The 26,410-nt window shown below is 61.0% G+C and overlaps 1 protein-coding gene across 1 annotated transcript in view; it reads right to left on the bottom strand.

The window, feature by feature from the left end:
* Positions 1-4,287: 4,287 nt before the first annotated feature.
* The window catches only part of PLXNA1 (plexin A1), a gene marked incomplete at both ends in the record, with an annotated part of 35,890 nt that continues 13,767 nt past the window's right edge, over positions 4,288-26,410 (bottom strand). Inside the window, 24 exons of the mRNA XM_084248021.1 lie at positions 4,288-4,383; positions 5,971-6,121; positions 6,210-6,422; positions 7,441-7,610; positions 7,797-7,987; positions 8,326-8,422; positions 8,725-8,828; positions 9,673-9,832; positions 9,934-10,080; positions 12,751-12,817; positions 13,171-13,427; positions 14,853-14,995; positions 17,006-17,240; positions 17,587-17,730; positions 17,813-18,052; positions 18,258-18,351; positions 18,602-18,769; positions 20,115-20,251; positions 20,562-20,682; positions 20,763-20,914; positions 21,020-21,213; positions 21,283-21,379; positions 23,061-23,261; positions 25,032-25,146. Coding sequence (XP_084104147.1) covers positions 4,288-4,383; positions 5,971-6,121; positions 6,210-6,422; positions 7,441-7,610; positions 7,797-7,987; positions 8,326-8,422; positions 8,725-8,828; positions 9,673-9,832; positions 9,934-10,080; positions 12,751-12,817; positions 13,171-13,427; positions 14,853-14,995; positions 17,006-17,240; positions 17,587-17,730; positions 17,813-18,052; positions 18,258-18,351; positions 18,602-18,769; positions 20,115-20,251; positions 20,562-20,682; positions 20,763-20,914; positions 21,020-21,213; positions 21,283-21,379; positions 23,061-23,261; positions 25,032-25,146 — 3,694 coding nt within the window. The remainder of the gene's footprint in view (positions 4,384-5,970; positions 6,122-6,209; positions 6,423-7,440; positions 7,611-7,796; positions 7,988-8,325; positions 8,423-8,724; positions 8,829-9,672; positions 9,833-9,933; positions 10,081-12,750; positions 12,818-13,170; positions 13,428-14,852; positions 14,996-17,005; positions 17,241-17,586; positions 17,731-17,812; positions 18,053-18,257; positions 18,352-18,601; positions 18,770-20,114; positions 20,252-20,561; positions 20,683-20,762; positions 20,915-21,019; positions 21,214-21,282; positions 21,380-23,060; positions 23,262-25,031; positions 25,147-26,410) is intronic.

Genomic DNA, 26,410 nt, shown 5'->3' with positions numbered 1-26,410 from the left:
TGAGAACAGGCCACGTCACACCCCAAACGGGACCGCATTTGCTAAATTTGTTTCCGATGCAATTTCATGGTGATTACGCTGATTTCTTCCTAGTAATTGAGCCTGGCACTGAGCTGGATGCCTGCAGCCCCGGCGGTAAAGACAGGCCCATTTTGGAGCCAAGGGCATCGATTATGATTTATAGGCCACTATCACAGGCCTCGGGACGGAGAGGGCACTGGATGGCAGGCTTGGGCGTGGCCGGAGTTCTCTGGGAACTCCCTCTGGATATGCGCCCAGCCCCGCTGGCCCTGGCCACCATGCGGCCCTGGGGGACACGAGTGCCCTTAGCTTCCTGGGGACAATGCCCCCCCCCACAGGTCCATGCACATGGTCCCCCAGCAGCTGACTGTGGGTGGGCCCGCACTCCCCAGGATGGCCTGGTAGGCCACTACCTCGCCGACACAGTGTGTCCTTTGGACATACGCACACCTGTCTCGTCCAGACGCATGCCGGCCTTCATCCAGAATGATCGCATCTCACCCCCGGCCCACCCCCGGGTCAGGTGGGAACTGCCCAAAGACAAGTGGGAACCGCCCAAAGACAGGGTCCTGCCCAGTACATACTGGGCAGAGGCTGCACCAACACTGCCCATCAGGAAAGTTGCCGAGCTCGTCTTGGGCCGGAACAGCAGGTCTGTGCCAGAAAGGCCATTTCCCAGACTGGGTTCCTCAGCCGCAAGCTTCCGACAAGAGTGCTCCTGACTGAGGGAAGTCGGGAAATGCAGCTCCAGGCCCTGTCTGTTCAAAGTGGGAAGCCCAGGACAGTGGCTTCAGAATCAGAATCTGCGTGTTAACAAGACCCCTGGGGAAACAAATCTCTGAGGCCGGAGTTCACAATCCTGCAGGCTTGAGAATCACCTTGGTTCCACCAGGCCTCAGGCTGGGGCTTGGGCCTTGGAGTTTTTCAGTCTCAGTGAGGTTCCCGGACAGCGGAGCTCCCACACCGCAGGCTGTCAGCCCCGTGCTCCCACCCCAGGCCCCCAACCAGCAGGGGCTGCAGCTGGGATGGCCGAAGCTCGCTGTGGGCACGAGTATCCATGGCCTGGCCAGCCCTGCGCAGAGGTCCAGGGCCGCCGGACACGCTCCCAAGGGACACGCCTGCCTCCTTCAAGCCACGCGGCCTGGCCCCACCCCTCCCAGCAAGGACAACCTGGAGCCGTGAGTTTTAGCAAAAATGTTTAATCTCTCCTTAATGTGTGTGTGTATTTACAAGTACTAAATCTGAAGACCAGTAAAATAGGAAATAGCCGTATATTTACACAATCTGTGGGGGGCTGAGCGCCATCGGTCACACTGCTTCTGTGAGAAGCAATTGCTGAGGGGGCTCTTCTCTTTTTTGGGGGGTTTGCTCTGTGGCATTAAAGGACAGCTAATTGTGGGCTTTGTCTGAAAAATATCTTTCTCTCTCTAAATATATCTATTCTAGCTCATGTAGCACCAACGACGTGAGCCATCGAATCCCGAGCTGGGAGAAAAGCCGGGTGCAGGCTCTCAGCAAGGTCAGGGGGCAGGAAAGACACGTGGGGGCCTCTGCCTCAGGTGCCCCTGGGCCCTCAGCCTCCAGGCCAGGGAGCACAGGGCAAGCTCGAGGTATATGGAGAGGCCAGGCTCCCGGGCAGGCCGGGCGGGTGGAAGGGGCTGTGAGAAGCGGGTGGCAATAGCAGCAGTGTCTGGGGCAGGTGGGTACTGCCCGCACAGCACCCCAAGCCTGGGGACTGCAGAGGGGCCCTTGGGAGTACTGCCCCCTAGCCTCACTGCAGAGTGAGACCCCTGCCGGGTCCCGCACCCCCTCGGCCAGTGCTCAGGGTCAGGAGGTGACACGGGAGTGTCTGGGTCGAGCCTAGGAGGTGACCGAGCTGGGGCGCCTTTGGGAAGCCATGACAGAGAAGCCACAGCCTAACCCTGCACCTGGGAGCAAGGTGAGGCGCGGACCTGCTGCAAGAGCCGGCCAACTTGGCGTCATCAGTGAGGTCGGCCCCTCTGTAAACAGGTCCTGCTAAAGTGCTTGGCCCCTGCGGGGATGGCTCCGGGCAGGGCCAGGTGGGCACCCCGAAGACTACCACCTGATGCCACCAGGGTGTGGGGCGGGCCCGGCTCTCGGGGTGAGCCCACGGGGCCCAGCAGGGATGGGGACAGGGACAGGGTAGGGGAGGGGGCCTATGGAAGGGGTCTGGAGGGTTCTAAAGAGAGTTGGCAAAGGGGCTGACAACCCCCAACCTGACCAGAGCAAAACTGAGAATGGGGCTTCAGTTAGGAGCCAGCATCAGGGAAGACTTCACGGGGAGCAGGGTCTCCCCCAAGTGCATGAGTGGGGAGGAGGGGTACACCCAGGGACAGGACTCCTGGCCCAAGCAAGGGGCCACCACTCTCTACACTCAGCAGCCTCAGCTCTGGCCCCCAAGTTGGCCCAGGGAGCAAGCCCACACGGGGGTGGCGTCGGCCAAGCTGTGGACGTCCGCGGTGACACTGGGGGCCTGAGGAACCCCCTTTCCCCGGAACGCCTCTGGAGCTCCTGAGGCAGAAACTCCTAGATTTCACCACCCCCCCAGCTCCCGATGCCCGAGGTGTGCAGCCCACTCGAGTCTGTCTCGGGAGGCGCAAGGCCGCGGCCCGAGGTGGTCGGCCACAGTTAGCTGTCCCTTAACAGTCCGCGGGAATCTTCAGTACCATCGAGAAAGTGAACTTGAAAAGGGGACAAGCCGATTGTTTGCTTTCACCAGTGACTGATTAATTAAAAAACATAAAAAAGGGGCTAACAACCTCTAGTATTCAACACTTGCAGTTTTAAAAAGATCAAGTCAGACTAAACGCTAGCACAGTCATGCAGGAATCCACGGGCCCCGCGCCCCAGAAGCTCTCGGGGGGCCAGGGAGAAGTTCTCTCCTTCTTATGTCAAATGAAATCAAAGACTTTCGGTGGGTTGAGGGGCGAAGGCCTCAGGGGTGCCCCACTCGGGAAACTGGCCACTATCTCCACGACCATTTGGTATTACTTTCCCACTGTCTGGATTTTCTTATTCTAAATTGTTTTTAAAATTTCTCCTCCAGTTAACTATACAGGACCCCACTGGGGCTGGAGACTGGGGCTAAAGCCATATATATATATGTATATATATATATATAGACACACACACATATATATATATATACACACACATATATATATATGTACAGGTTTTTTTTTAATTAAAAATGTGTTCTCTCGCACTCACTGAGGGTAGGGTGGACACAGCTGACCACCAGGCCCTCTGGTCAGACACCTGCTCCCAGCCAGGCCCGCAGCGGGTGTGGCCCCGGGCCTGCCACAGCCCTGGCTGCCCAAGCACAAGTGCAGCAGGGATGCCCCCTCAAAAGCAGTCCCCAGATGTCCCGTTGTCCCTGGGGCTGGCACACTGCTGAGATGCCCCACCGGAGCCACCGGAAGGCGATGTGAGAGCAGGACACAGAGTAGAGAGGCAGGAGGGGAGAGGATGGAGGTGGTCAGGCGGCTCCCGGAGCCCCGCAGACCTGGGAGTAGGGGGGTGGGGAATAAATAACAGGAACGTGCGCTCATGACTCGGAGCCCCGGGCCCAGCGGCTCCCAGAGGCACAGCCCTGAGGACAGAAGGGGAGTCGCCGAGTCCTTCTGGAAGTCACTTGGAGCTGCGAGCGGAGCCGTCCTGCAGCCCCTCCATAGGAGGGAGCTGGGGGCTTCTCTCTGGCCTCGGCCGCGAGAGCACGCGGTGAATCGGAGGATGGTGGTGGCGGCAGCGGCGAGCGTGGGGTGCCCAACGTGGCAGGCAACGGGTGATGGTCCAGAGCGACTTCAGCGCGCCTTGGCAGAGCTCTGGGCATTCAGCCTCCCCACCGGCTGCGAGCCAGACCCCGGCCCTCAGATTCTGCCCGGGAGGCTGCGGCCTGCTGACTCCCTCTGGCCCCGCAGCCCAGCCTCAAGGAGACGGGCCAGACTGGTGTCCCCTCCCAGAGGACTCCGGTCTAACCCTCAAGTTCCTCAGCAGTCACCCCATTCTCCTTCAAAGGTCCCGAGCTGTACCTGGGCTCCCCTAGTCCTGTGGTGAGCAGCTCCGGGCAGGGAGGGTGCCACAGGCACCCTCACCGCACCAACGAGAACCAGGACCCCGCCAGGCGGGAAGGGAGGGGCACAGGTGGGCAGCTGCCTCCAAGAACCTCCAGCAACGGCTGTGGTCAGAGGCCGCCTCCTCAGGTCCTCTTGATAGTCTCCCGCTGGACAGTCGCTGCCCGGTGGCTCAGCTGCTCAGGGCCATCGTGTCCACCACCTGCTCCAGCTTGCTCCGCAGCCGCTGCCGCCGGGCCTGCTCATCTTTCTCCAGGGCTGTGAGGATCTGCAGGGCAGGGCAGGGCGTCAGGACTGGCAGAGGCTGCCCACTGCAGCGGGCTGGAGGCTGGCACACAGGGCAGTGACACGGATGTGGCCGGTGGGGACTGCAGAGCTGATGCCAGGTTCCAGCCCCCTTCCATTCTTAGTTGAGGGGCCTGGACCACCCCAGGATGCCAGTGAGGAGGATGAGTCCTCAGGTCACTGTTCCTGCACTTGTGGCCCAAATGCCAGCCCTGGCCAGCTCTTTCCCAGTCCCTGCCACCCAGAGCGGGGCCTTGCCTACCCCTCAAGGACCGCACTGCAGCCCACTGCTGGGCCCTTCAAGGAAGCAAGAGCACCCCAAACTCATCCCCCCCAATACCGCCAGCACCCTCAAATCTCATTGTGCACACGGCTTGTTCATTCCCACATCCTGCTGGCCCATAAGCCCACGGGCGGCCCTCACTGCTATATCCCTCCACCCTGCACACTGGTTTCTCTGCACCCTCTGCAGTGGAGCACCCTGGCATCTCTAGCTCCCCACCCCTCCCCTAGTCAGCCCAAGGCCAGCAGGTTTGGTCTCTCCTGCTTCAGACCCCCCAGGTCAACTGCTTGTCCTCAGCGCTAAGCATCTGCCTCTAAGCGCTAAGCCATGCCTCTAGGTCCAAGCTCAGGGTCTCCTTCTCTGCTCTGGACTCCCCTCTAGAGCCAGCCTCTCTAGGACAGGCACCTCCAATCCCAACTGAAGATCCTGTGGCCAACCCCTCACTCTCATCTACAGCCCAAAGCTCCACGCCCCTCAAACTTAAACAGAAGTCCAAACCGGACTCCTGATCCCCAGACCTGGCCACTCACAGCTTTCCCCACCTGCCCGTCAGTTGGTCACAAGTCTGGAGTCCGACCCCACATTCAGGTAGACGGACAAGTCCTGACCCCCTCAAACCCCCTAAGCCCAGCCACCACCGGCGCCCCTTCACCCATGGCACCTGGCTGTCCGATCAAGCCTTTATTTCTGAACCTTGATGGCCCCGCCTCACTTGCCAACTGTCCAGGGCCCCCGAGGCCTGCACACCCCGCGACAGGACGCTGGTCCCAGCCCTACCTCCACCTCCTCCCAGATGGCTTGATTCAGCCTCTGAGTCCTGCAGCTCACACTCCTCAGGGACTTGGCACTGGCCACGCCCAACCTGCCTCTCGGCCCTGAATGCCCTGTCCAGTCCTGTCCGCCAGTCAGCCCGCCTGCCTCCCGTGTCTCAGGGACCACCAGCTCAGTGCACACAGGCGCCCAGAAGGCCTCCTATGGGTTCACTTCAAGTCAGCAGAAAGGATGCAGCAGGGCAAGGGAGGGTTGGGGCCCTGCCCTGCAGATGTCCACTCAGGCGGATAAACTCTGTCCAGCCCCCGGGGCACAGTCACTCACCAAGCCATCTGCTCCCCACACGCCCTGGCTGGCTGCAGCCCAGCCCTGACAGACCTGGCAGCACACAGGGCTGTCTCCCGCCCCAGGGAGTACATGGCCGGTCCAGGTGTGAGCGGAGGGGCAGCCCCAGGCGCAGCAGGGGCAGCTTGGGGCTGTGGTGCAGGCAGCCATGGATGAGGGACACGTGCTCACCTCATCCTTGTACTTGGTGATGTAGGAGTAGATCTCGTGCAAGGCGCTCATGCTGTTGAACTGGCTGAGGTGCAGCCGAGATTGCTCAGCCAGATACGCACTCATGTCCTGGTCACTGATGGCGGGCATCTTGGCGATGTCAGCATAGTACCTGCAGCCAGCAGCAGGGCGGTGTGTGAACTGGGGCCCGGCATGCCCTGCCCCCACACACCTGGCTCCACGCGCCCCACAAGGCCCACCTCTCCACCCAGCTCTTGTAGTTGGGGATGTCCTTGGCGTAGAGCAGCTTGTTGGAGGGCGAGTCCTTGCCCAGCTTGTGCTCAGACGTGGAGCAGGAGTCCATGAAGGTCTGGGCCACCACCGACAGGCAGGCGTCTGTGATGCTGCTCTTGTGGATGTCGAACACAAACTGCGGGTTCTTGATCACGTTCACCCAAAAGCGCAGGGGCAGGCTGTGGGGGCAGGCCCGGGGCATGGTCAAACAGGCCCTTGGTGTCCCTCCAGATAGCACAGGAAAGGAAGGGCTGGCCAGTGGCCCTGGCGTCGTGGAATTCCACACAGACACGGACACCGAGGCCCAGAGAGGACTCTCAGTAAGTGAGGGGTCTGCTGCCCCCCAGCCAGGGTCACGTTACCCACCCCTCATCTCCTCCAGGAAGGCCACATAGTCACACATGGTGAGCATGGCCAGGAGCATGCCCTCAACAGAGGAGTCTGCCACACACGGCCAGCGTCCTCTGAGGCCTGATGCACATCACCCAGGGCCCTCACACTGGGCTCACTCAGCCCCACCCGCTCACTCACGCTCCTGCCAAGACAGGCCCAGCCAGCAAGCCCAGGAAGGGGCCGGGGCCATGGCCCTACACAGCTGACTTCTGTGCCCAACCAGCCCCTCCAGGACAGGCACCAGCTGGGCCATCCTGCAGCCGTCATCACACGTCAGTGTTACATTTCAAAGAAGCAAAATTCCACGCAGTTAAACATTCAGATTTGCAGTCATGTGTCCCATGTCAGAAGCTAGTCATGTGTCCCATGTCAGAAGCTACACGTGGCTGGCAGCCACCTAGAACAGATCTACAACACCAGCCACTGCAGAATCCCTTGGATGGTGCTGACCTGGATAATGCCACCCCCACGCCCAGGGAGTGCCATCAGGGCTCAGGGCAGACACAGGTGCACGTGGGCAACACACACCCGCCGCACATGCCAAACGAGGGTCATGCAGTTCAGAGCATGAGCTTTGCCCAGGTCCGGACAGGGGAACCGAGGCTGCCTGATGGGTGAGTAGGAAAGACCCACACAGAGAGGGGATGGCCCCCCAGGGAGACAGTGAACCCCCCTCAAGATGGGCCCCTCTACCACAGGCCAGTGACGGCCTCCTGCAGCAGCTGCGCCCCGCCATGCCTGCTTGGAGTGAGGCTGAATGCCCACTGGGGCCCTCCCCACGCTGGCGCCCCACCCTGCAGGTACCAGTTGCTCTTCCAGGTATGGCGCACGTCAGAGTCATGGATCTGATGCTGGTCGGCCTGCTCGTCCAGGAAGTCAAACATGTACTTGATGGCCAGCGGCAGGGCTGAGCCGCGGTGCGCTGTGCTGAAGATGGTCTCAAACAGGTCGTCCACGAACTTCTGCAGTGTGCCCTGTGGGCAGGCAAGGGCACAGAGCTCCAGGGGTGGCCCTGGCGCCCTCTTCACCACCTGTGGCTGCTGGTGGCACCAGGGCACAGGGTGGCGGCAGCATGAGGGTGAGGGTGAGGTGCCTGCTCCGAGCTTGACTTTCGGCAGCTGGGTCCGGCACCCCCATGTCCCCACCACCTGCGCGTTTACCTTGGTGGCCAGCAGCCGCGTCAGGTAGATCTCCGAGACCATCTTACTGCCACGGTCACCCTCCCGCTGGTCCAGGTGGTCGTGGTTCTTCACCAGGTGCCACAGCTTGGTGCCACTCTCCAGGTCGGGTGTGATCATGGGCGTGCGTGAGCGCAGGCTGTCAGGGCTGCTGGCCGTGCGCAGCATGCTCTCTGCAGGTACCGTGCCCGTCAGAGGCCAGGCCTCTAGCACCACGCCCGCCCCAGCCCTGGCCGGAGGCCCGCCAGGCCGTCTCGGTGCCCAGCCTATTTCCTCTTCCGAACTTGGGGTCGTCCGCCACACCTCCCGGGTCGTCGGGGTAGCCACCCCAGGGAGACGGCGTGAATGACCCCTGAGTTGGTAGGTGCTGCGGGGGAGGCGCAGCCCCCAATTCAAGGGGAGGCCAAGTCTCCGAGTGACAGACTGCGACAAAACCCCCTCCCAGCCTTCGTAAGGAGGCATCCCCAGGCTGGCGGGCCTTGCCTGCACCCCACCCAGTCCCGGCCCTTACCATATCTGCTGAGGGACTTGGTGAAGGTGGAGGAGTTGGAGATGTTATAGGCAGACGTCTGCTTAGGCACCAGCGCCACTGAAGACCCGTCCGTCACCTGAGGGCGGGGAGCCAGGACATGCATGACCGACCATTGGGGGCCCAGGTGACACCCCCAGCCTTTTCTGGTTCTGTGCCTGGAGGTCAGCCACCTCGGGACTCTGAGCCTTAGTTTCCCCATCGGCGCACCTCCAGGGCTGTGGGGGTGGCCTGATGGACCCAGTGCAGGACCTGAGGCGGTCACACCTGTGACCTCGTCTCCTTTTCTCCCTGACATTTACCACCTTCCTGGGGGGCTGCACAGGGCTCCCATGCAGCTCTGGAACCTTAAGGCGGGAGGGTCGGGAGGACTCAGGTCACCTGGTAGTGAGCCAGCGTGTTCAGCCTCTTCCAGTCATTGTCGATCTTGGTGGTGACGTCCTCGTCCTGCAGGATGATGCGTGCCATGCGGCCCTGGCGCCATTCTGCGGGGAAGGGGAGCACTGGAGGGATGGCCACCCATGCAGATGCCACCGCTGCCCTTGTTTCCAGACCTGCCCTCTTCCTGATGGCCAGACTCTAGTGGCAGGAGGGTAAGGCAGGACCAAAGAGGCCCGGGAGCCTGGGGGCACTTAGCGAAGGACCTTGGACCTGGAGAATAATGAAGGGCCTGGTCTGGCTCCTCCGGCCCTCCAGGCAGCTCCGGTTCTGGCTCAGAGCAGGAAGCTCGAGCCCTTGAGCCCTCGCAGTTGAAACCTGCTCCTCCACCTGCAGAAGCGGCCATGCCACCACCCCAGGCAGTCCAGCCCCTATGGCTCTCCTGCCTTCTGGAGTTCTGGGCCCAACTCCGCAATACGGTGGCCTCTCCAGCCCCTTCTACCCTACTCGACCTACTCCTGCTCTTTTGGGTCTTCCTAGCTCGATAGGGCCCCCTAAATTGTCTAACTCATGAACAAGAGCCCCTCTGCCTTGAATTCTGATGGCCCACCCACCTCCAGAGTTGGGAGAACCCACTCCTCACTCTGCCTCACATCTGGACAGCACAGCAGCTAAGCTCCATTCCTGCTTCCACCCTCTCCCCCACCTTCCCCCACCCAGCTAGGAGATTTGGGGAGCCCAGCTCCACCACATCCCACCCCTTAATCTCTCCTACTCCCTGTGGATCCTAATACTCTCCAGATCAGCACCCAGTGCCTGGTCTGGAATGGGAAGCCCTGCCTAGACTTTCCCCCAGACAGGTGCCCTGGTGCCGCCCCTCTGCCTCGGGCCTTGGCACACACTGGCCACCACTCAGAAGCCCCAGCGTGACCAGACTGCCAGTCAGCTCACCCAGGTCCATGTCCCCAGCCTTGGGTCGCTGGGAGTAGGGCACGCCCTTGTACACAGCGTCCAGCAGCTTCTCCTTGACCTGCGTCACCGTGTCGCAGTTCAGTCCCTTCACTGGCACCTCCGGTGCGTTCTCGTTCTCAGGGTTCACGCAGTTCAGAGTCTGCAGAAAGGAGGGGTGGTACTATCAGTCCCCACCTCTCCCGGGTGGGCGCCAGGGAGCCCCAAGGGGTGGGGCAAGAGGGGCCGGGCACCCGCGCTCACCAGCGTCTTGTAGTCGATCTGCTGCCGGATGAGCTTGTCCTCGCTCAGCGAGTAGCGAGCCTCTCCCGTGATGGCGTCGATGGGGCCCTTCTCCATCTGCTGCTTGATGGCGCAGTACAGCATGAAGAGCGGCTCCCCCGCGCACTCCTGCAGACAGGAGGGCAGGGTCGGACGGGCTCCCGCGCCCCTGCCCCCTTCCCAGAGAGTCTACACCATTCCCGCACACAAGCGACGCTCTCCAGCTATTCACAGAAGGGAGGCTGAACCCTGGCGCCAAAGTCCAAACAAGACCTACGCCAGAGAGAAAGTTCAACGACAGACCTGCCGTCCCGTGAGCACGCACGTGGAGATGCTGAATGCAGCCGGAACAGGAGGGCGGCGAGCATATCAGAGACCATGTGGGGTTTGCACCAAGGAAGACCAAGGCCGGTCACTCCACCCTGCTGATGCCCCAACACCCCACTCACTGGCGCTGGCTCAGGATGAGCCCACGACCCACACACAAGCGTGGCCTGACCTGTTGAGTACTGGGCCCCCTGGCTGGGACCATCCCCTGTGGTCGAGCCTTTAGCAGATCCGATCAAGGGTGCAGCGCATGCACCCGAGGGAGTAGCAAGAGGCACAGGGCCCACAACCCAGTGCCAGTCGGGCTCAGGGGGCTAGCCGGGGCAGTCATCTGGGCCCGCAGTGAGGGCCTGCTCTGCCTCTGCCAGTCACTACTCACCCTCCAGTTACCTCCCCACACCATAGCCACAAAGGCCACTTCCTGCTCCTCCTGCCACCCCAGGCTCGCGGTGCTGGCTGTCCTTCCAACCACATATCTCCCTCAGGTCTTCAAGGTCCCTCCCAGACTCAAATCAATGCGTCTCCTCAGAAGGCTCTCCCTGACCACGGGCCAACGCCACAGGCCCTGCTGCCCTCCTGGACACGTGTGGCCCCTGAGAGTCGTGATCACGTTGTTGCGTCTCCTCCTGGAGTGGAAGCTACCCGAGGCCACAGCACACCCGGCTCCCGCACAGCACATCCCCACGCCCGGCATGGGTCCTGTGCATGCCAGAGGCTGCAAGACACTGCCCAGCGCCGAGTGCCAGGGGTGGGACAGAAACAGCCATGGAAGGGAAGGCTCATGTCATAGAGCGAAGTGAAGAACAAACAGCACCCAGAGCTCGTCTGGCCTGCCAGCTCCGAGAGCCGCCGGCTGTGTGGTTGGGCTTGCACCCCAGAACCAGTGGGTCCAGCCGGAGCCTCGTCTGGGCTGCCTGAGGCTGTTCGGGGGGAGTGTGCCCCAAGCGAACGGCAGGCTGGCCACCCGCCTCCGCCCGGCTCCCACCCGGCCCCTGACACAAAAACAGCAGCTCGGCCCCAGCAGATGCTTCTGGCTCCTTGTTAGTGTCTGCGGTAATTAAAGAGACAGCTGCTAAGGAGCGGCCGCAGCATAGATCATCCCAAGGCCCTCCAACAACACGCCTGTCTTTGGAATTATGTTTCATTTGCAAACTTGGCTTCATTAAGTCAGCCAGGAAGGAGGAGAGAAGGGGGTGTGGATGGGGATGCAGAGCCATTAATAGCTGCCTCTCTTTCTGCAAACGCCCTCTGCGGAGAGAGGCTGGAGGACAAAGCGCATGCCTGCCCCAGGTACCTGGGGTGCACTTCAGAGAAGAGAAAGGAGTGTCTCTGAAGGTCAAAGGTGTAAGGTTATTGGCTCAAGATTATAGAGCAAACAACCAGAAGCCAGGATTTGAAGTCAGATACAACTACCTGTACACTCCGCCTTTGGAAGCTAAAATGTCCTCAAAGGTGGTTCAGACCAAGAGAGGTATTGGCGCTGGCTCTGCCAGCAGACTCCCACTTGCTCCTATGAGACCTACTCAGATGGTGGGAAGCCGAGACAAGGGACTGGAAGGGCCAGACTGGGAACTCGCCCAATCTTTCCCTTCCCGGTCCTCACTGGAGTGCATAGCAAGGGGGAAAGGATGACCTCAGATGCTTCCCAGCCTCAGCGGCTAATGTGCAGAAACTGCCTGGTAAATGTTTTATGTAAATAGGTAATATGTTGAAACTGCAAAATTAAAAGATCCTCTTCTCAAGTAAAAAGATATCCAAGTTGTTTGATAAATAATGTGAGGGGTGGTGCTTTTCCCTTTGGGGGGACAATCGTCTAGCGAGGTCCCTACCTCACGCCACTTCTCAGCATAACGCTGGAATCAAAAAGATGGAAAGAGTATATGTTAAAAAAAAAAACAAACCTCCTATAAAAATTGGCAAAGGATAGAAATATACAATTCACCAAAAAAATAAGAGGCCAATCAAACACATAAAAAGATGTTCAACTTGTTAAAGAAATACCAACTAAAGCAATAAGCTATCAAGTTGCCAAGTTGGCAAAGATGAAAAAGACTGATAAAGCAAGAGCTACCCAAGGCCTGAGGAAGCCAGAGCCTCAATCACCAAAGCAGTGCAACCTCTGTTACAGGACAACTCGGCAGCATATTAAAAGTGAGCGCGCCGAATCACCTGCGACGGCCTTGGAGGTCCACTCAGTGTTAATGCAGCAACAAAGGTAACAAAAACAGATCAGAATGTTGGCTGCAACACTGATGGCAAAGAGGTCTCCTGACACCCATCAGCAGGGCGACAGACCACCGTGCAGCACCCACACTGTAGAACATTACACAGGGGTCCAAAAGGGTGTGGCAGGTATCCACGTTTGGACTGCAAAGGTGACCACGACACTTTGCTCAAGGTGCAGCATCTCCCTCACACCTGTTCACCTGCCCCCAACACCCTCCAGACAGTGTCTCTCCCGCTGCCACCTACCTTGAGGAACTTGTACAAAAGGAAGGTGAACCAATTGGTCAGCATCTTCTCTGCCACTGACTCCGTCCTGGGGACATGACACAGGCAAAGGTATCACAGCTCCCATCACCAGTGCCCCACCATGCCCACCTCCTGCGCCATGCAACATCAGGCCTCAGGGGCGTCAGTCAACTAGCGATTTTCATGGGCTCCAGGGCAGGCTTCTGAGTGAGACAATGTGGGCCTGGCATCCATGGGCCCAGATGAAGTATGCCTCAGAGTGGGGTTCCTGAGCCCAGAGTGGGTTCCCACTACCAGTCTCCAGTGCTGAGGAAGCCGGGGCGTACCCCACTGCATAACAGCAGCACCTCTGGGCTTGGCAGTCAGCAGGGCCTCTACTCTGCAGCTGGGAGACGCAGGCCGCCTAAGCAGCAGGCTCACCTTCGCAGCAGCAGTTTGGGGTGGTTCTTGCTCTCCAGGTTCTTCTCAATGAGGTCAGACAGCAGCTGCTTGAGCACGCCCGTGGCATACTCCATCTCACCCTGCAGGGCCGTCATGATGAGCGAGGCCACGTTCCCACGGTCGCGCATGGAGAAGCTGCGCTGGGCCTCCAGAGTACGGATGAAGGTCAGCAGGAAGTGCTTCTTGGTCAGCAGCTGCCCGAACAGTGTCAGCGATTTCTCCACATTGGCCTGCACCTGGTGGGGAACACGAGTCTGCTCAGACCATCCATCCCAAAAGGATGAGGTGGGGGGGCAGGCCTTCTAGCTGAGACGCTGTCCGGACCTGGTGTACTCGAGCAGGTAATGCCAGAGGGAAGGTTTGGGAGAAATGGGTGACATGTTACCTGGACAGATCCCCAGGACTCAAATATCCTCAGCTGAATGGATGTGGCCTGGTAGCGGCCTGACAAGCCCCCCACAGGTAGAGAACAGGGACTTGGTAGGTGCACAGAACGAGGGCCTGTTCTTGCTACCCTCCTGTGGCCAAACCCCGAGACTGGTGGTCCCCACGGTCTGGTCCAAGTAGCTCAGAAACAGCCTGTCTCAATGCCCTCACCTGGGCAGCCCCAATGTCTCACTCTACCCTCACCACAACGAGCAATACAGAGAGCACCTCCCCATTTTACGGGGGAAGACACTGAAGTCCAGAGAGGGAAAGAGGCTTGTTCAGGGCCAAACACCATGGGAGTGGAATGCAGGCACAGCTGGCTCCAGTGCCCTGTTCTCACCCACATCAAGGCTTGTGAGGGCAGGAGGTTTCTGACCTGGCTGTGGCAGAGACTGCCAGAGACACCTGGCCCTCAGCCCAGTAGCCAAGTGACAAGCCTCTGGTAAAACACACAGCCAGAGCTAGGAGAGCAGTCAGAACAGATGGCAACACCAGGAAAGAGACCCAACAGGGGGAAACAGGGAGACCCAGACTTGGCACCAATCCTAGGCAATGCTCTGGGCCCAAGCCAGAGCAACAGGAAGACCCGCTAGGTCTAGTTCGAGAGGGAATGTCATACCACTGGTGCCCACGGGGGAGTGAGCTCCCTAACATCCGAGGCTTGCAGGGCAGTGATGCCCCAGGCTGGACAGCACGTCAAATCCAACTTTACGGAGACCTTGGCTGTTCTCAGCTGGGGACTGGGCTCCTGGCCTGGCACTGAGGGGCCTTGAAAACTTGGGGGCAGCCCATTTCCCCCAGCATAGCTGTGCCAACAGCCTGGGTGCTGCCGACATCTACACAGCCAAAGCCAGAGTCTCCATGCTGCATCAGCTACATGCTCCCACCCCAAACAGCCACGCAAACTCCAGCTGGGTACCCCCACGACCCAGCATGCACAGCATAGCCACCTGCCCAGGGAAGTTCAGGACTATGACTGGTGGGTGGCAGATGGCAATCAATGGACTATTGAGCCCAGGGAAATGTATGTAAACGACTGGGTGAGGCCGGGCCCCCAGCCCAAATCCCCTCCAGGCCCTCTGCCCTGCCGCTGCCAAGAGCCATGCCTCCCATAGCCCCTCCCCACTCAGCTGAGTCCTGAGCCTGCAGACTTGGGAGTCCCCCCAGGACCTTCTGGTTGCCCACCAGCACACAAGGAGCCCCACGGGTAGAGGCCCCAGATAGCAGCCCACCTCCATCTCCTTGAGCACCGGGTGGTCCTCAATCCCGGGGAAGAGCACCCGCATGGCATATGTTCGGTAATCAAGGAAGGGGATGCCAGCACCGTCCAGATCATTGGTCAGTTCATGGATGTCTGTCTGTAGCTCTGCAAAGGCTGTGGCCAAAGGTGGGGTCAGTGCAGCCTCTCGCTGGTACCCATGCCCTCCCACACTTGGGCCAGGCTCAAACCCTGCTCTGCCACTTGCTGGCTGGATCACCTTAAAAAAAAAACAACTCTGTCTGCCTGTACTTGGTTTCGCCAGAACTAACATGGGGATAAGAACCTTGTCTCAGTGGGTCCTTGCAAGATTAACCAGGACAAGAGCAGGCTAAAGACTGGGACTCGGACCAAGACCAGGCTGACAGGGATCTCCTGGACCTCACATTAATATTTGGGGACAAAGTAACTATGGGTGCCAGCTCCTTTTGCCACCTAGGGTGCACACTGCCTGCCTTGGTGGCTCTGGCTCAGCCACCTGGGACTGGAAGGGAAGGAAAAGGGTGTGGCCAGAGGTGGGAGGTGATGGGCAGTTCTCCTCAAGCCTGCCCTGTCCCCACCACCCCATGCATAGCTCAGGTCAGTGGAACCTTTTACATCATCTGCCATGTTCCAGTGACTCTGCCTCTTCCAGAAACAAAGGCAGGCAGGGTAAGAGTAGGCACTGATTGAATATTCTGGAGCTGTGGGGCATTGCCCGGCAGCAGCCAGAGGGATGTGCTATCTGATCAGGAGCCAGAGGAACACTGGGCGGGTTCTGGGTCTGACTGGCAATTGTAATTAAAAGTCAGGGCCTTCATCTTCTGGGCACTGCTGCCAGGCGTCTGGTTATCTCCACCTGGCCAGCCCTGGAAAGCCCGCCAGCCACCGTGTCCCCATGTTCTCTGGCAGATAAAGGCAATATGCACACTGGCCTCAGTGGACAGTCATCTCCTGTGGGAGGCCCAGCCTGCAGAGGTCCCCCCTCTGGCCCTGCCCAGGCTATCTGCCTCCCCGCCCCCAGCCCCACCAGGATTACCCACTGGGTTCATGGGTGTGCCTGGCAGAGGAGGCACCTGGGATACAGGACTTTCACTTCTAAGATGGTCAGGGTCCCGAGAAAACAAAGACCCTAGGCCTAGTGGGGTTAACATGGGCCACTGCAGGCAGGAAGCTGCCAGGCAGTAGATACCCACTGGGCTTCAAATCCCAGCCAGCACTTCTATTTCCATATCCCCAAATCAGGAGTACCCTGGCAGCTGCCTCCCAGCCGTCTGTTAGTATCCACGGTACGCTCCGGGTTAGGGCTGGTACCTAACAGGTACACCAAACCACTGCTGTGCAGTGCTGCTCTGTTCACCCTGGTGAGGCCCCGGACCTCAGACGGGGTGCCCGGAGCAGCACAGCGAGCCAGGGTCATGCGTGGCGGGTGTGGCCCCAGCTCTGTGGGCTCATCTTACACTCAGAATCTGGATGCTTACTTCCCCCTCAAGGCTAAGGCTGCTGTCCCGCCCACTGCACCCACCACACACACAGGAGCTGGCCCACTCACACCTCAAGGGCTCAAGTGCAGTCCAGGCCTCCAGCCTGGGCCTCCGGGTCTGGCCCAAAGTGAGCTCATCAGGGAAGCTGAACTTCCACCTTGCCACCACAGGGCGAGAGCACCTGGACCATGGAACAGAGCCCCTGGGGGCCGCATCCACGGGCTGGCACACGCGGGACTAAGCTGATTCCCACACTCCCACCCAGGGTCACAGAAGACGTGAGCCGCCTGCCTCAGAGGCACGGGCTGTAGCCTGACCCCCCCGAGACAGGGTTGGAGAACCAAGGCTGGCGCAGGCTGAGATCTGTGTGCTGCGGCGCTGGAGAAGGGCCCTCCTCGGCCACACCCACCACCCATGCACCTGCCCGCGTGTGCTCTCCCTGCCCTGTGGGCTCCACACAGCCCTGAGGCCACCGCGGATGACACTCCACCCTTGTGTCCCAGGGCCCATCCAGGTCCCTGCCTGGGTCCCGCCCACAGCCTAAGCATGTCAAGGCCATCGGGAACATTCTGGACTAAGTGGTGGCGGCAGGTGGGATAGGGCCAGCCACAGGGACCCTCGCACCCCATCATCCCTGAGCCCCCCTCCCTGCAGCCAAACAGACCTTCCTTGCACTCGAGGGCCACGCGGGACTCCAGGTTGTCCATCTGCAGCTGCAGCCGCTTAAGCGTGCGGTCCGCATCCCGGGACTTGCGCTTGTAGGCGATGAGCACGGCCACGATGACCAGCAGCAGGAGGCCTCCACCCCCACCGATGCCCACGATGGCTGGCAGGGTCAGCAGGCTGTCCGAGTACACCTGCAGCATCCCTGGCGAGAACTCGAAGCCACCCGCCCGCACCTGTGGGTGGGGGACAGGACACTCAGGGGACGCCACACCCACTTGGAGCGCTGGAGACCCCTGGCCTGTAATCCCCAAGACCCCACAGCACCTGTCCCTGCCCCAGAGTGATCAGCAGGGATCAGGAGACGGGTTCGGGGCAGGGGCCGGGCCCGCCACAGGACTCCAGCGTTGGGCGAGGCTCAGGGTTGCGTGGGGGCTGGGCTCTCTGACTTGGAGGCCATCTGGGCTGTGGACCCACAGCCGGGGTAGTCCGGGATGAGGCAGGGTCTGCAGGTCAAAGGTGGCAGGGGCCTAGGAGATGAGAGCCTGGGCTGGCCTGCGAATCATCAAGCCCAGGACTCACCGTGACCTTGTGCTGCCCCGTGAGGTTGGGTGACTCGCAGAGCAGCTGCGTCTCCGACACCGTGAGGGCACAGGGTGTGGAGCCGATGAGCACCGTGTAGTTGAGCCGAGAGTTGCCAGGTGCAGGTGGCAAGAGGTTCCGGCCCTGTGGGGGTTGGGGTAAGTCAGAGAGCCCTGCCACCCCTGCCCACCCACATACGTGCCCACCTTGGGAGGACTTCCCCCACCTTGAGAATGAGCGGGGAGCTGGGCTTCAGCTCCAGGAGGCCGGTGGGGCTAAGCGGCTCCAGCACGGGGTCCGGGTAGTAGACGAAGGTGGAGGCGTTGAGCACCAGGAGGGCGCGCACATCGTCCATGACAAAGCCCAGCTCATCTGGCCTCTCCCCCAGCTCGGGCGGGGTGCGCGCAGGGTTGTCCACAGATGGGGCCTGGCACACCATGGTGGTATCGTTGTACACCAGGCAACTCTGGGGATACAGACATGGGCCACTGGGTTGGTGCTCCCCACAGAGCCCAGGCCCAGGACCCAGCAGGGCCCTGGGGCAGGTGGGGTGGCCCGGCACTGGGTCTGCACACGGACCCCCACCGCCAGACGGGCGGGCGACCTTCCCGAGGGCTCTAAGCACAGCTGCAGCAGACAGAGCTGTGAGGGACGGGCCAACGAGGACTCACATTCTCCCTCTCGACGCCTCCGTACTTGGCCCGGATACGGGGCTCTCGGACCGTGGCCAGGTTGGTGCCCGTGACCGTCAGGAGGGTGCCTCCGCTAGAAGACGAGGAGATGGGGGTCATGGACAAAGCTCTGCCGCAGCAGAACAGGTTGGGTCAGACCCACAACTGGCACCTCAGCCACACCCCTGCCCCTGGGACGGCTGGCAGGTGAGGGCTGCAGCGGAAGACTGGGTGGCAGGATGGCACAGAGGAGCAGAGTGCACAGCTGTGTGAATATGCCACATTCGGCACAGCGTGGGACAGAGGGGAACTTGGGGCTCCGGGTAGGCCAGGGGTGGCCCCACCTGTTGATGCTCCATTCGGGGTCAATCTTCAGGATGGTGGGGTCCTCGGTGTAGTTGTACTTCACCTCAGGGTTGGTGAGCTGGGCACGGTTGATGTTGATGACGATGGGGGCACTGCCCGGGCTCTGCCCAGGGGGTGTTAGGCACCGGATCTCCCGGGAATTCCTCCTGGAGGGGCCGGGTGGGACAATGAGGGTACAAGCGCTCAAGTTCACCTTCTAGGTGACCCCAGTAAGCATCACAAGAGGTGGTGGCAAGTCACTGGCTCTCCCTGGGCCTTACCCCCCACAAAATGGGGCCCACGACAGGATGGCTGGCACCTCACTTTACCCGTTCCCCCTCAGGGGCCAGGCGCAGGTCTGTGCCTACCCTTCGTCCCAGCCCCGGCCTGGCCCCTCTGCACTGGCCTGCTTGGCACTTGAGGCTCAGCCTGACCTGCCAGCCACCTCCCCTGCTGCACTTACTCCCCAAGTCACCCCGATAGCTTCTGCCTCCCCTACCACATCAGTGAGCAGACCTGCCAGCACCCTGACTTGCACGAGCTCAGTCCAGGTGGGCACCTCAAACAGGTAGGAAGGGGAACACAGTTCTACCTGCCTCAAAATGGCAGTGGGATGAAGCCCATGAGCCCCCAACCTTCCCACCCATGGCTTCAGCTTGCTATGTGGAAGGTGCCCCAGACCCGGACCATGAGCTAGCAAGGGGGCCAGGATGGGGGGCACTGGGACAGCATGAGGGGGCCAGGAGAGGGGGATGGGGGCAGCAAGGAGGGGGCAGGATGGGGGGACGGGGGCAGCAAGGAGGGGGCAGGATCAGGGGGACGGGGGCAGCAAAGAGAGGGCAGGATGGGGGTCACTGGATAGCAAGGAGGGGGAAGAATGGGGGGCACTGGGATAACAAGGAGGGGCAAGATGGGGGGCGCAGGGGCAGCAAGGAGGGGACAGGATGGGGGGGCGCAGGGGCAGCCAGCCAGTCACTGCTTGCACCTGGGGCCCTGTCCCCTCAGCTCCTTAACCACAGTTGGGAGGCCCCACAGCCGCCAGGCCCGCTCTGCACGGCAAGGCTGCAAACACCAATAATTAGTCTGATAACGGGTAATTACCGCAGGAAAATATTTAAAGGGCCGCTCCATTATCATCCCTAATCTAAAATTATCCACTTCAAGCCTTGGGGCTTTTGTTAAGATTTCTTTTTCCTTTCTTAAAAATTTTTTTTAAATACTTCTTATGTTCCCAAGGGATTCCCCCCGCCCTCCAGGACAGGGCCACGGTGCCCGCCTCTCAGGTCAGGCCCCACCTACCCACCGGGGCCTTGCCCTTCCCACTCTGGAGGTAGCCCGTCTCCATGGTAACCCTGTCCGCCTGGAGGTTTCCATAGTGATCACCCCAACCAGGTTATCCACACCCCCGTTTCCCAGGCAACAGGAGGGGGGCACGCAGCCATCTGAACCAACCAACACCAGGGGAAGGCGGGCTGTGCCCCTGGCCCCCCACCTCCCGTCTGCTCCCCGTACCAGGAGAAGGAGCAGGGCCGGCCGCCGACAGACACAGCCACGTCACTGCCTGCATTCAGGTGGCTGCCCTCGATGCCAATCCAGGTACCCCCGGACAGAGGTCCGCGGGCAGGGCTCACGCGGTAGAAGGTTGGCGTCTACGGAAGAAGGCTGTGCTGGACCCGGGGAAGGCCTGCCGCTCTGGCCAGCGGCCTGCCTGCCTCTCCAGCTGAGACCCACCCATGCCCCTGGGTCGCGCACAGGCCACAGGGGCCTGGGGAGCTGACGTCGGGTCACAGAGCTGCGGAGGGAGGGGAAAGATGCGAGGCAGGCCAAGGAGGGAGGACGCCGCCAAGCCCACGACGGGGTGGCCTTTGGGCCGGGCCGGGCCCTGGGCAGATGAGGCCCCACAGACCCCCTCGGCCACCTGGAGAGGACAGGCGACGGGCTGGGTGGGAGGGGGCTTACCACGAAGGTGAAGCGCTTGGGCGACAGGGCCCGGTAGTGGGGGGAGCAGTCCCTCACGCACACTTCCACCAGGGCGTCGTGGGCCCGCACCGAGCTGGCGTCCCCGATCTCACAGACGATCCTGTGGGACACCAGGCGGGTTTCAGGGCTGTGTGGGGCCAGCGCAGGGCCACCCGTCCACTCCGCCCGGACCACACTCACTGCTCGGCGCTGATGTACTCGCTCTCCACAGGGCTGCACAGCACCTTGCCCACGCGCACGCCCAGACGCACGTCCTCGAAGCGCAGGCCCAGGTTCTCGCCCGTGATGGTGAGCCGCGTGCCTCCTTGCCGCGGGCCCGTCTCCGGGGACAGCTGTGGGGAGGCGGAGGCTGCGACATGGGCACCGGCCCCCAGCAAGGGCCATTCTGTGCTGGGAGTGCAGCGAGCCCCTCCCTGTGGCCCAGGAGTCCTGCCTACCTTAAGGATCTTGGGGTCAGCACAGCGGCTGCTGCCGTGGCGGGCGTGCATCCAGGCCGCGGGGGAGTCGGCAGGGCAGTGAGGGCGCAGGGAGCAGCGGCGCTCGGCCACGCACCAGCCGCACTCGAAGCGAGGGTCGGCCTTGAGGCAGAGGCCGCAGCTCTCCCGTAGGGCTGGGCACTTGTAGAGGTGGGCTGCGGGAGGAACACGGTCAGCTCCGCCCACCCCCGCCCCACCCCCCAGGGCCACCGCGTCCAGCTCACCCTGGATGTTCTGGGGGTTGTCAATGACGAAGTTGCCATTCCACACCACGGACAGGTTCACGGGCAGGTCGCTAATGTCATTGCCCTCATAGGAGTACTGTGGAGCAGACACAGTGGTCAGCCGTGTGGCACAATCACAGGCCACTGCCATGGGCAGTGGCGTGGGGTGAAGGCCTGTGGGTCCCTCCCAGCCACACCTTTGGGCGGGCCACTTGGGGTGGGCCTGGCAGGCAGGGTCTAGGAACTTAAATCTGGAGCAACTGGCATTTCCAATTGGGAGCTGGACGCCCCACAGAACCAGCTGTCCACAGTGAGCACAGGAGGCTGAGCCTCTGCTGCACGCCCTGCTGCCATCTAGCACACCAGCCTCCTTCCTGGCAGCCACAAACTGCCCCCAGCCAGCCTCCTTGGCCAGCAGCCACGCAAGGGACACTCTCCGGGGTGGCCTCCCCTCTAGACCCTGTGGTCAGCATTGCCAGGAAACTGGGACTTCCCCGCTGGGCCCCTTGGATACACATCGGGTGCTCAGTGACCCTGGGTCTCCTCCTCTGCCCTGAGGTGTGAGGCGTGTGTCCCGTGTTCAGTGCAGGGGCTCCCGGGAAGCACGGTGAGTGAGGCTCTGCCCCTCACCTCCCAGGCTGAGCAGGCTCCTGAGCGGCCCTCCCCTGGGAGCCCAGGGCCAACGTTCGCAGCAATGTCCCACTTTCCGCAACCCAGGACCTCCATTCAGTCCCCTGAGCAATTCATCATTATTTTATCTGCAGGAATTTAATTGGATCCTATCACATTCCCTGACACTCCCTTTTTCCCTCTAAACACGGCTGTAGGGATGATAAATGTGGGCCTGGTGAGAGGGGAGGCTCGGAGGGGCAGGGATGCAGAGACAGAGGCGACAGGCTGGGGATGGGGATGGGAGACACGTGGACAGCGAGGAGGCAGAGGCAGGCAGGGGAAAAGCCAGAGAAGCAGGTGGCGGGGCAGCCCACAAAAGTTGGTGGTAAAAACGGAGAGAAAATGGAACGGATCAGGTGGGCAGGAAGGCGCAGGGAACGTCAGGCCTGGCATGGCAGAGCGGCCAACCTACTCCCCGGAGTCAACTGTGACCCCCATTACCGCCCCATGGGCTTCACCACTCCCACTGGCACCTTTGAGAACAAACAAGTGGTCAGCGAGGGGCTGCCACCCTCAACAAGGAGCCAGACCTCTGACCTCAAGGCCTTTCCCCTGGGATTCTAGAGACGGGGAGGACAAGTCCACGCAGACAGCCCAGAAGCACCTCCCCCACCCATCACCGCCTGGACCAGGTCCAGGAAATAAATTTACGCTCTCCCGACTCCACTCTTCCCGATGGGGAAACCAAGACCTGCCAGCCATCACTGGCGAGCCGGGGAGCAGCTCCAAGAGCAGCTTCCTCTTGGCACACCTGTCTGCCAGTGTGAACCCGGGCGGGGGTGGTGAGGGCACGAGGCTTCTGCCTGCCTTCACTCAGGCCTCCTCCCCACATCCCGACCCTGGCCGAAGCAGGCAGGTGCATCCCACCAATTCTAAGTTCCCAAACCCATATCTGTGCCCCCTCCAAATGTGGGTGCCTCTCTCAAGACCGCACCTGCACATCCCACCCTGTCACCCTAAGGGGCATGGCATGGTCAGGGGAGCCCGGGACAGACCCGACTATGCACTGTCCTTTGTGCTGCAAACAGGAACCAGGTCCTGAGGGTGCAAGGATGATGGCCCAGTCCAGTCCAAACCCCCACAGCCTCACCCGCCCAGCAGCTCACCGAGGAGTTCTGGCACTGCAGGCTGGAGCTGTTGAAGCGCAGGGCGGTGACGCGGGCCGGGCTCCCCGGGACATGGAAGAGACACTCGTACCCACGCTGGCCCGACTGGGGCTGTGGCAGGTTCCGGGCAGCCAGGGTGATGGGCTTCACCACGCCCACCGGCACATAGATCTGGGTGGAGGGCAGGATCTGCGGGCAGTCCTGAGGGTGACAAGGCTTCGGCTGAGCCGGGGGTGCAGCCCATGGCAGCCTGCACGTGGAGCTCCGGGCGCACCAGTGAGCCCGTTTTACACACTGGCAGGCTGAGGCCTCAGAAACAGCCAGCTGCACCGAGTGGCGGCGGCGATGGCCGCGCACTGTCCCCAGAGGCTGGCCCTCCTCCCTCTGGGCCCAAGCACCCAGCCCACCATTTAGGCTACTGAAGGGGCCACATCTGGCCCATAGCTGAAAAGGCCCCTGAGGTAGAAGCAGCCAAGAGTAGGGCGCTGGGCTGCAAGTTCTCAGCTGGGGGCCCAGGGAGCATATAAAAATAGTCAGAGCCAGGCAGAAAAACAGCCCAGGCCCCGGGGGCCAGCGTTTCGGCAACAATAACTGATGCAACGGCCCAGCTTCCTTGCAGCACGGCGGGCGGCAGCGCAGAGGAGACAGTCCCCCCTCCCTTTGCCCCCCGGGAACACCACTGAGCTGGGCTTTAAATAGAGGTGCTGAAAACAGCCAGTAATCCCCAGGCCCCGCAAAAGCTCCCAAGGTGGCAGGGGCCTGGGACCGGCTCTGCGGAGGTTTTCAGGGTCTGAGGAGGGTGCCCAGATTCTGGGCCCAGTGAGCCGGCCACTAACCACTGGGTGTGCAGGGACACCGTCTCCACGGGGGAGGCAGGTGATGGTGACACATCCTCAGCATCACCACCCGCCACCCCACACTCAGGGCTGGATCTGCAGTCGCATCCAGCCTGCAGCCCTGGAGAGCAGTCGCCGGTGTGCACGGTGCCCCATACCTACACCAGCACTGCCCTGGCCATTTGAAGGGGCATCCAGGTCAGCCCCCAAGCCCAGGGATCCTCCTGCCACCTCCCCAGCAGATCTGCCCCTCCCGTGCCCTCAGCAGCCCTGGCTTGTGCTGATCACCAGGATCCCAGGCACAAAGGGGCGCCCACTCGGAGGGAGCTACGAGCGTCCCTGAGTGATCTCAGAGAGTGAGCTGGGAGCACTGGAGGACAAGCAGCACAAACACACAGGGTGGCCAGGCCCTTCCTCCAGAGGACACGGCCCTTGAGGGACTCCAGTCTGAGCACAGAGCCCAGAACCTATTTCTATGATTCCAGTTGGAGTTTTCCCCTTGATCTAGAATGCTTTTGCTTATGCAGATCAAGCAAGAATTCACAGCCTCCCAGGCCCTCCAGCTGACAGGCGTGGCGTCCACTGTAAATGAAAGGCGCTGGCTTCAAGTCCTGCTCTGCACTCACAGGCTGGATGTAGGGAGCCCTGCCCACCCCTCCTGGCCTGGCAGGACCCCCAGTACTAGGATCCTTGGGTCCAGGACGAGAGGCCCACTGATCATAAATAAAGCCAGCGCCTGGCCCAGGTTCCAAAATAATTACTAGCTAATTACCATCAATTACCACATGGTAGTTCCAATAACTCCAGGAACTGACCAGCCGCCCTGCAAGTCAATCTGCCGAGTTCCCTCGTCCACATGGACTTGCACACCAGGCCTTGTGCTAGCACACCAGCCCCTTCCACGTCCCCTCCTGCTCTTTGGCCTGCAGTTCCCCAGCAGAGGCCCAGGTCAGAGACTGGTCTGAGGCTTCCCCTAAGGATCACAAAGGAAATCCAGTGACCAGCAACCACAGCCACAGGCGAAGACAGCCCTGGAGGACACTGCCCAGCTCCAGACTCCCTTGAATCCCCGTCATGCAGGTGGGCCCAGGCACACTCGTTGTACTCCAAGACCCTGAAACACGGGTGGCCTTACCTCAGATACATTGACGCGGCCCTCCAGAAAGGCGCAGTCAGCGGCATTGTGTGTGCACACGTGGCGGTATTTGCACCAGTGACAGGGGAAGGAGCCATTGACACAGGACAGACAGCTGCAGGGAGAGGGCCAGCCAGTGAGGTCAAGACAGCATGTGCCTCTGCCTCCACCCACCAGCCACGTGGGCACCTGCCTATTGCTCCTCCTGTGGTCATTTGCAAGGCCCACCTTAGGGCCTTAGCACTGGCTGTTCCCTGCTCCTCTGACAGCCAATCTCATCCACCAGCCCACCAGGTACCCCTCCTTCACTGCTTTTCCTCCAGGCCCTCGATCATGATCATCTGACAGCCCTGCGCAGCACCAGTCCACTGTGGTGACCGGCAGCCTCACCAGGCCACACCTGACAACTAGCACTAGGAAACTTGCTAGTCCAACTAGGGAAGTGCCTTTTAAATTTCATCTCATCTTAATTAACTTGGAGTTAAAATTTAGGTGGTGAGCAAGGCCTGCAGGGCAGGACAGAAAAGACATCTGCTTCCCCAACCAGAACCAGGCTCCACCTGGAGCAGCTTGTCCTATTCATTCCAACATGTCCCCAGGGCCTGGACAGGGTCCTTGTGGTCCTCTGGCAAGCAGGCCCCACAGCTCACATCCCATCGTCTGGCTAGATGGGGGCACCCACGCTCTGCCTCTGGTTTCTCTTGAGGAACCCCACCCTATCCATCTTACCCCAGCTGATAACACCCCAGTAATATCAAGACCCCCAGGCCCACAGTGGATGCCCCTTGGGGAGCCAGGAGGAAATCAGTCTACAGTCAGTCAACAAGACTCCGAGGCTAAACCTCACCACCTTGAAGGGTCTTCCTGCTACCCAATGCTGGACCCTCCAGGCCAGGTACCGTCCAGGTCAGGACTAGACCAAGGGCTCCCCTGTGGACCCAGGGACCCAAATCCATGGTAGGGCATACAGCAGGCCCTCAACTTCTCCTGTTTTCCCTCTGGGGGTGTTGTGCTCACAGCTGAGCTGGGCAGATGAAAGCATTCAGGACCAATGCCAGGGAGAGCCTCTCCCTGCTCCCCAGGAAGGGGCTGGCTGAGTCAAAGTGGCCTGACCCCTATCTGTTCAGACGTGGCCCCGTCTGGCTCCTGATCCTGCTGGACCATGCAGCAGCACCCCCCACCCCAGCTCTCTGCCTCACTCCAGGGTAGGCCACCCCCATACCACAGTAGCCAGTGAGACTCCATGTGACGTGGCTCTCCTCACTCCCACTGGCTGGCTGTGCCTGCCGCCCACAATGCAGCTCCCGCCCGTCAGCCCCTCTCAGCCTTGCCCTTGCTGGCCCCCGCGCTCAGCAGGCGGCTCTCGTGCAAGCCTCTCC

Source organism: Talpa europaea (genome assembly GCF_964194135.1).
Source record: "Talpa europaea genome assembly, chromosome: 11".
NCBI classification, from domain to species: Eukaryota; Metazoa; Chordata; class Mammalia; order Eulipotyphla; family Talpidae; genus Talpa; species Talpa europaea.
The sequence above is the reverse complement of the archived record's forward strand: the minus strand, read 5'-3'. Positions and strand labels throughout refer to the sequence as shown.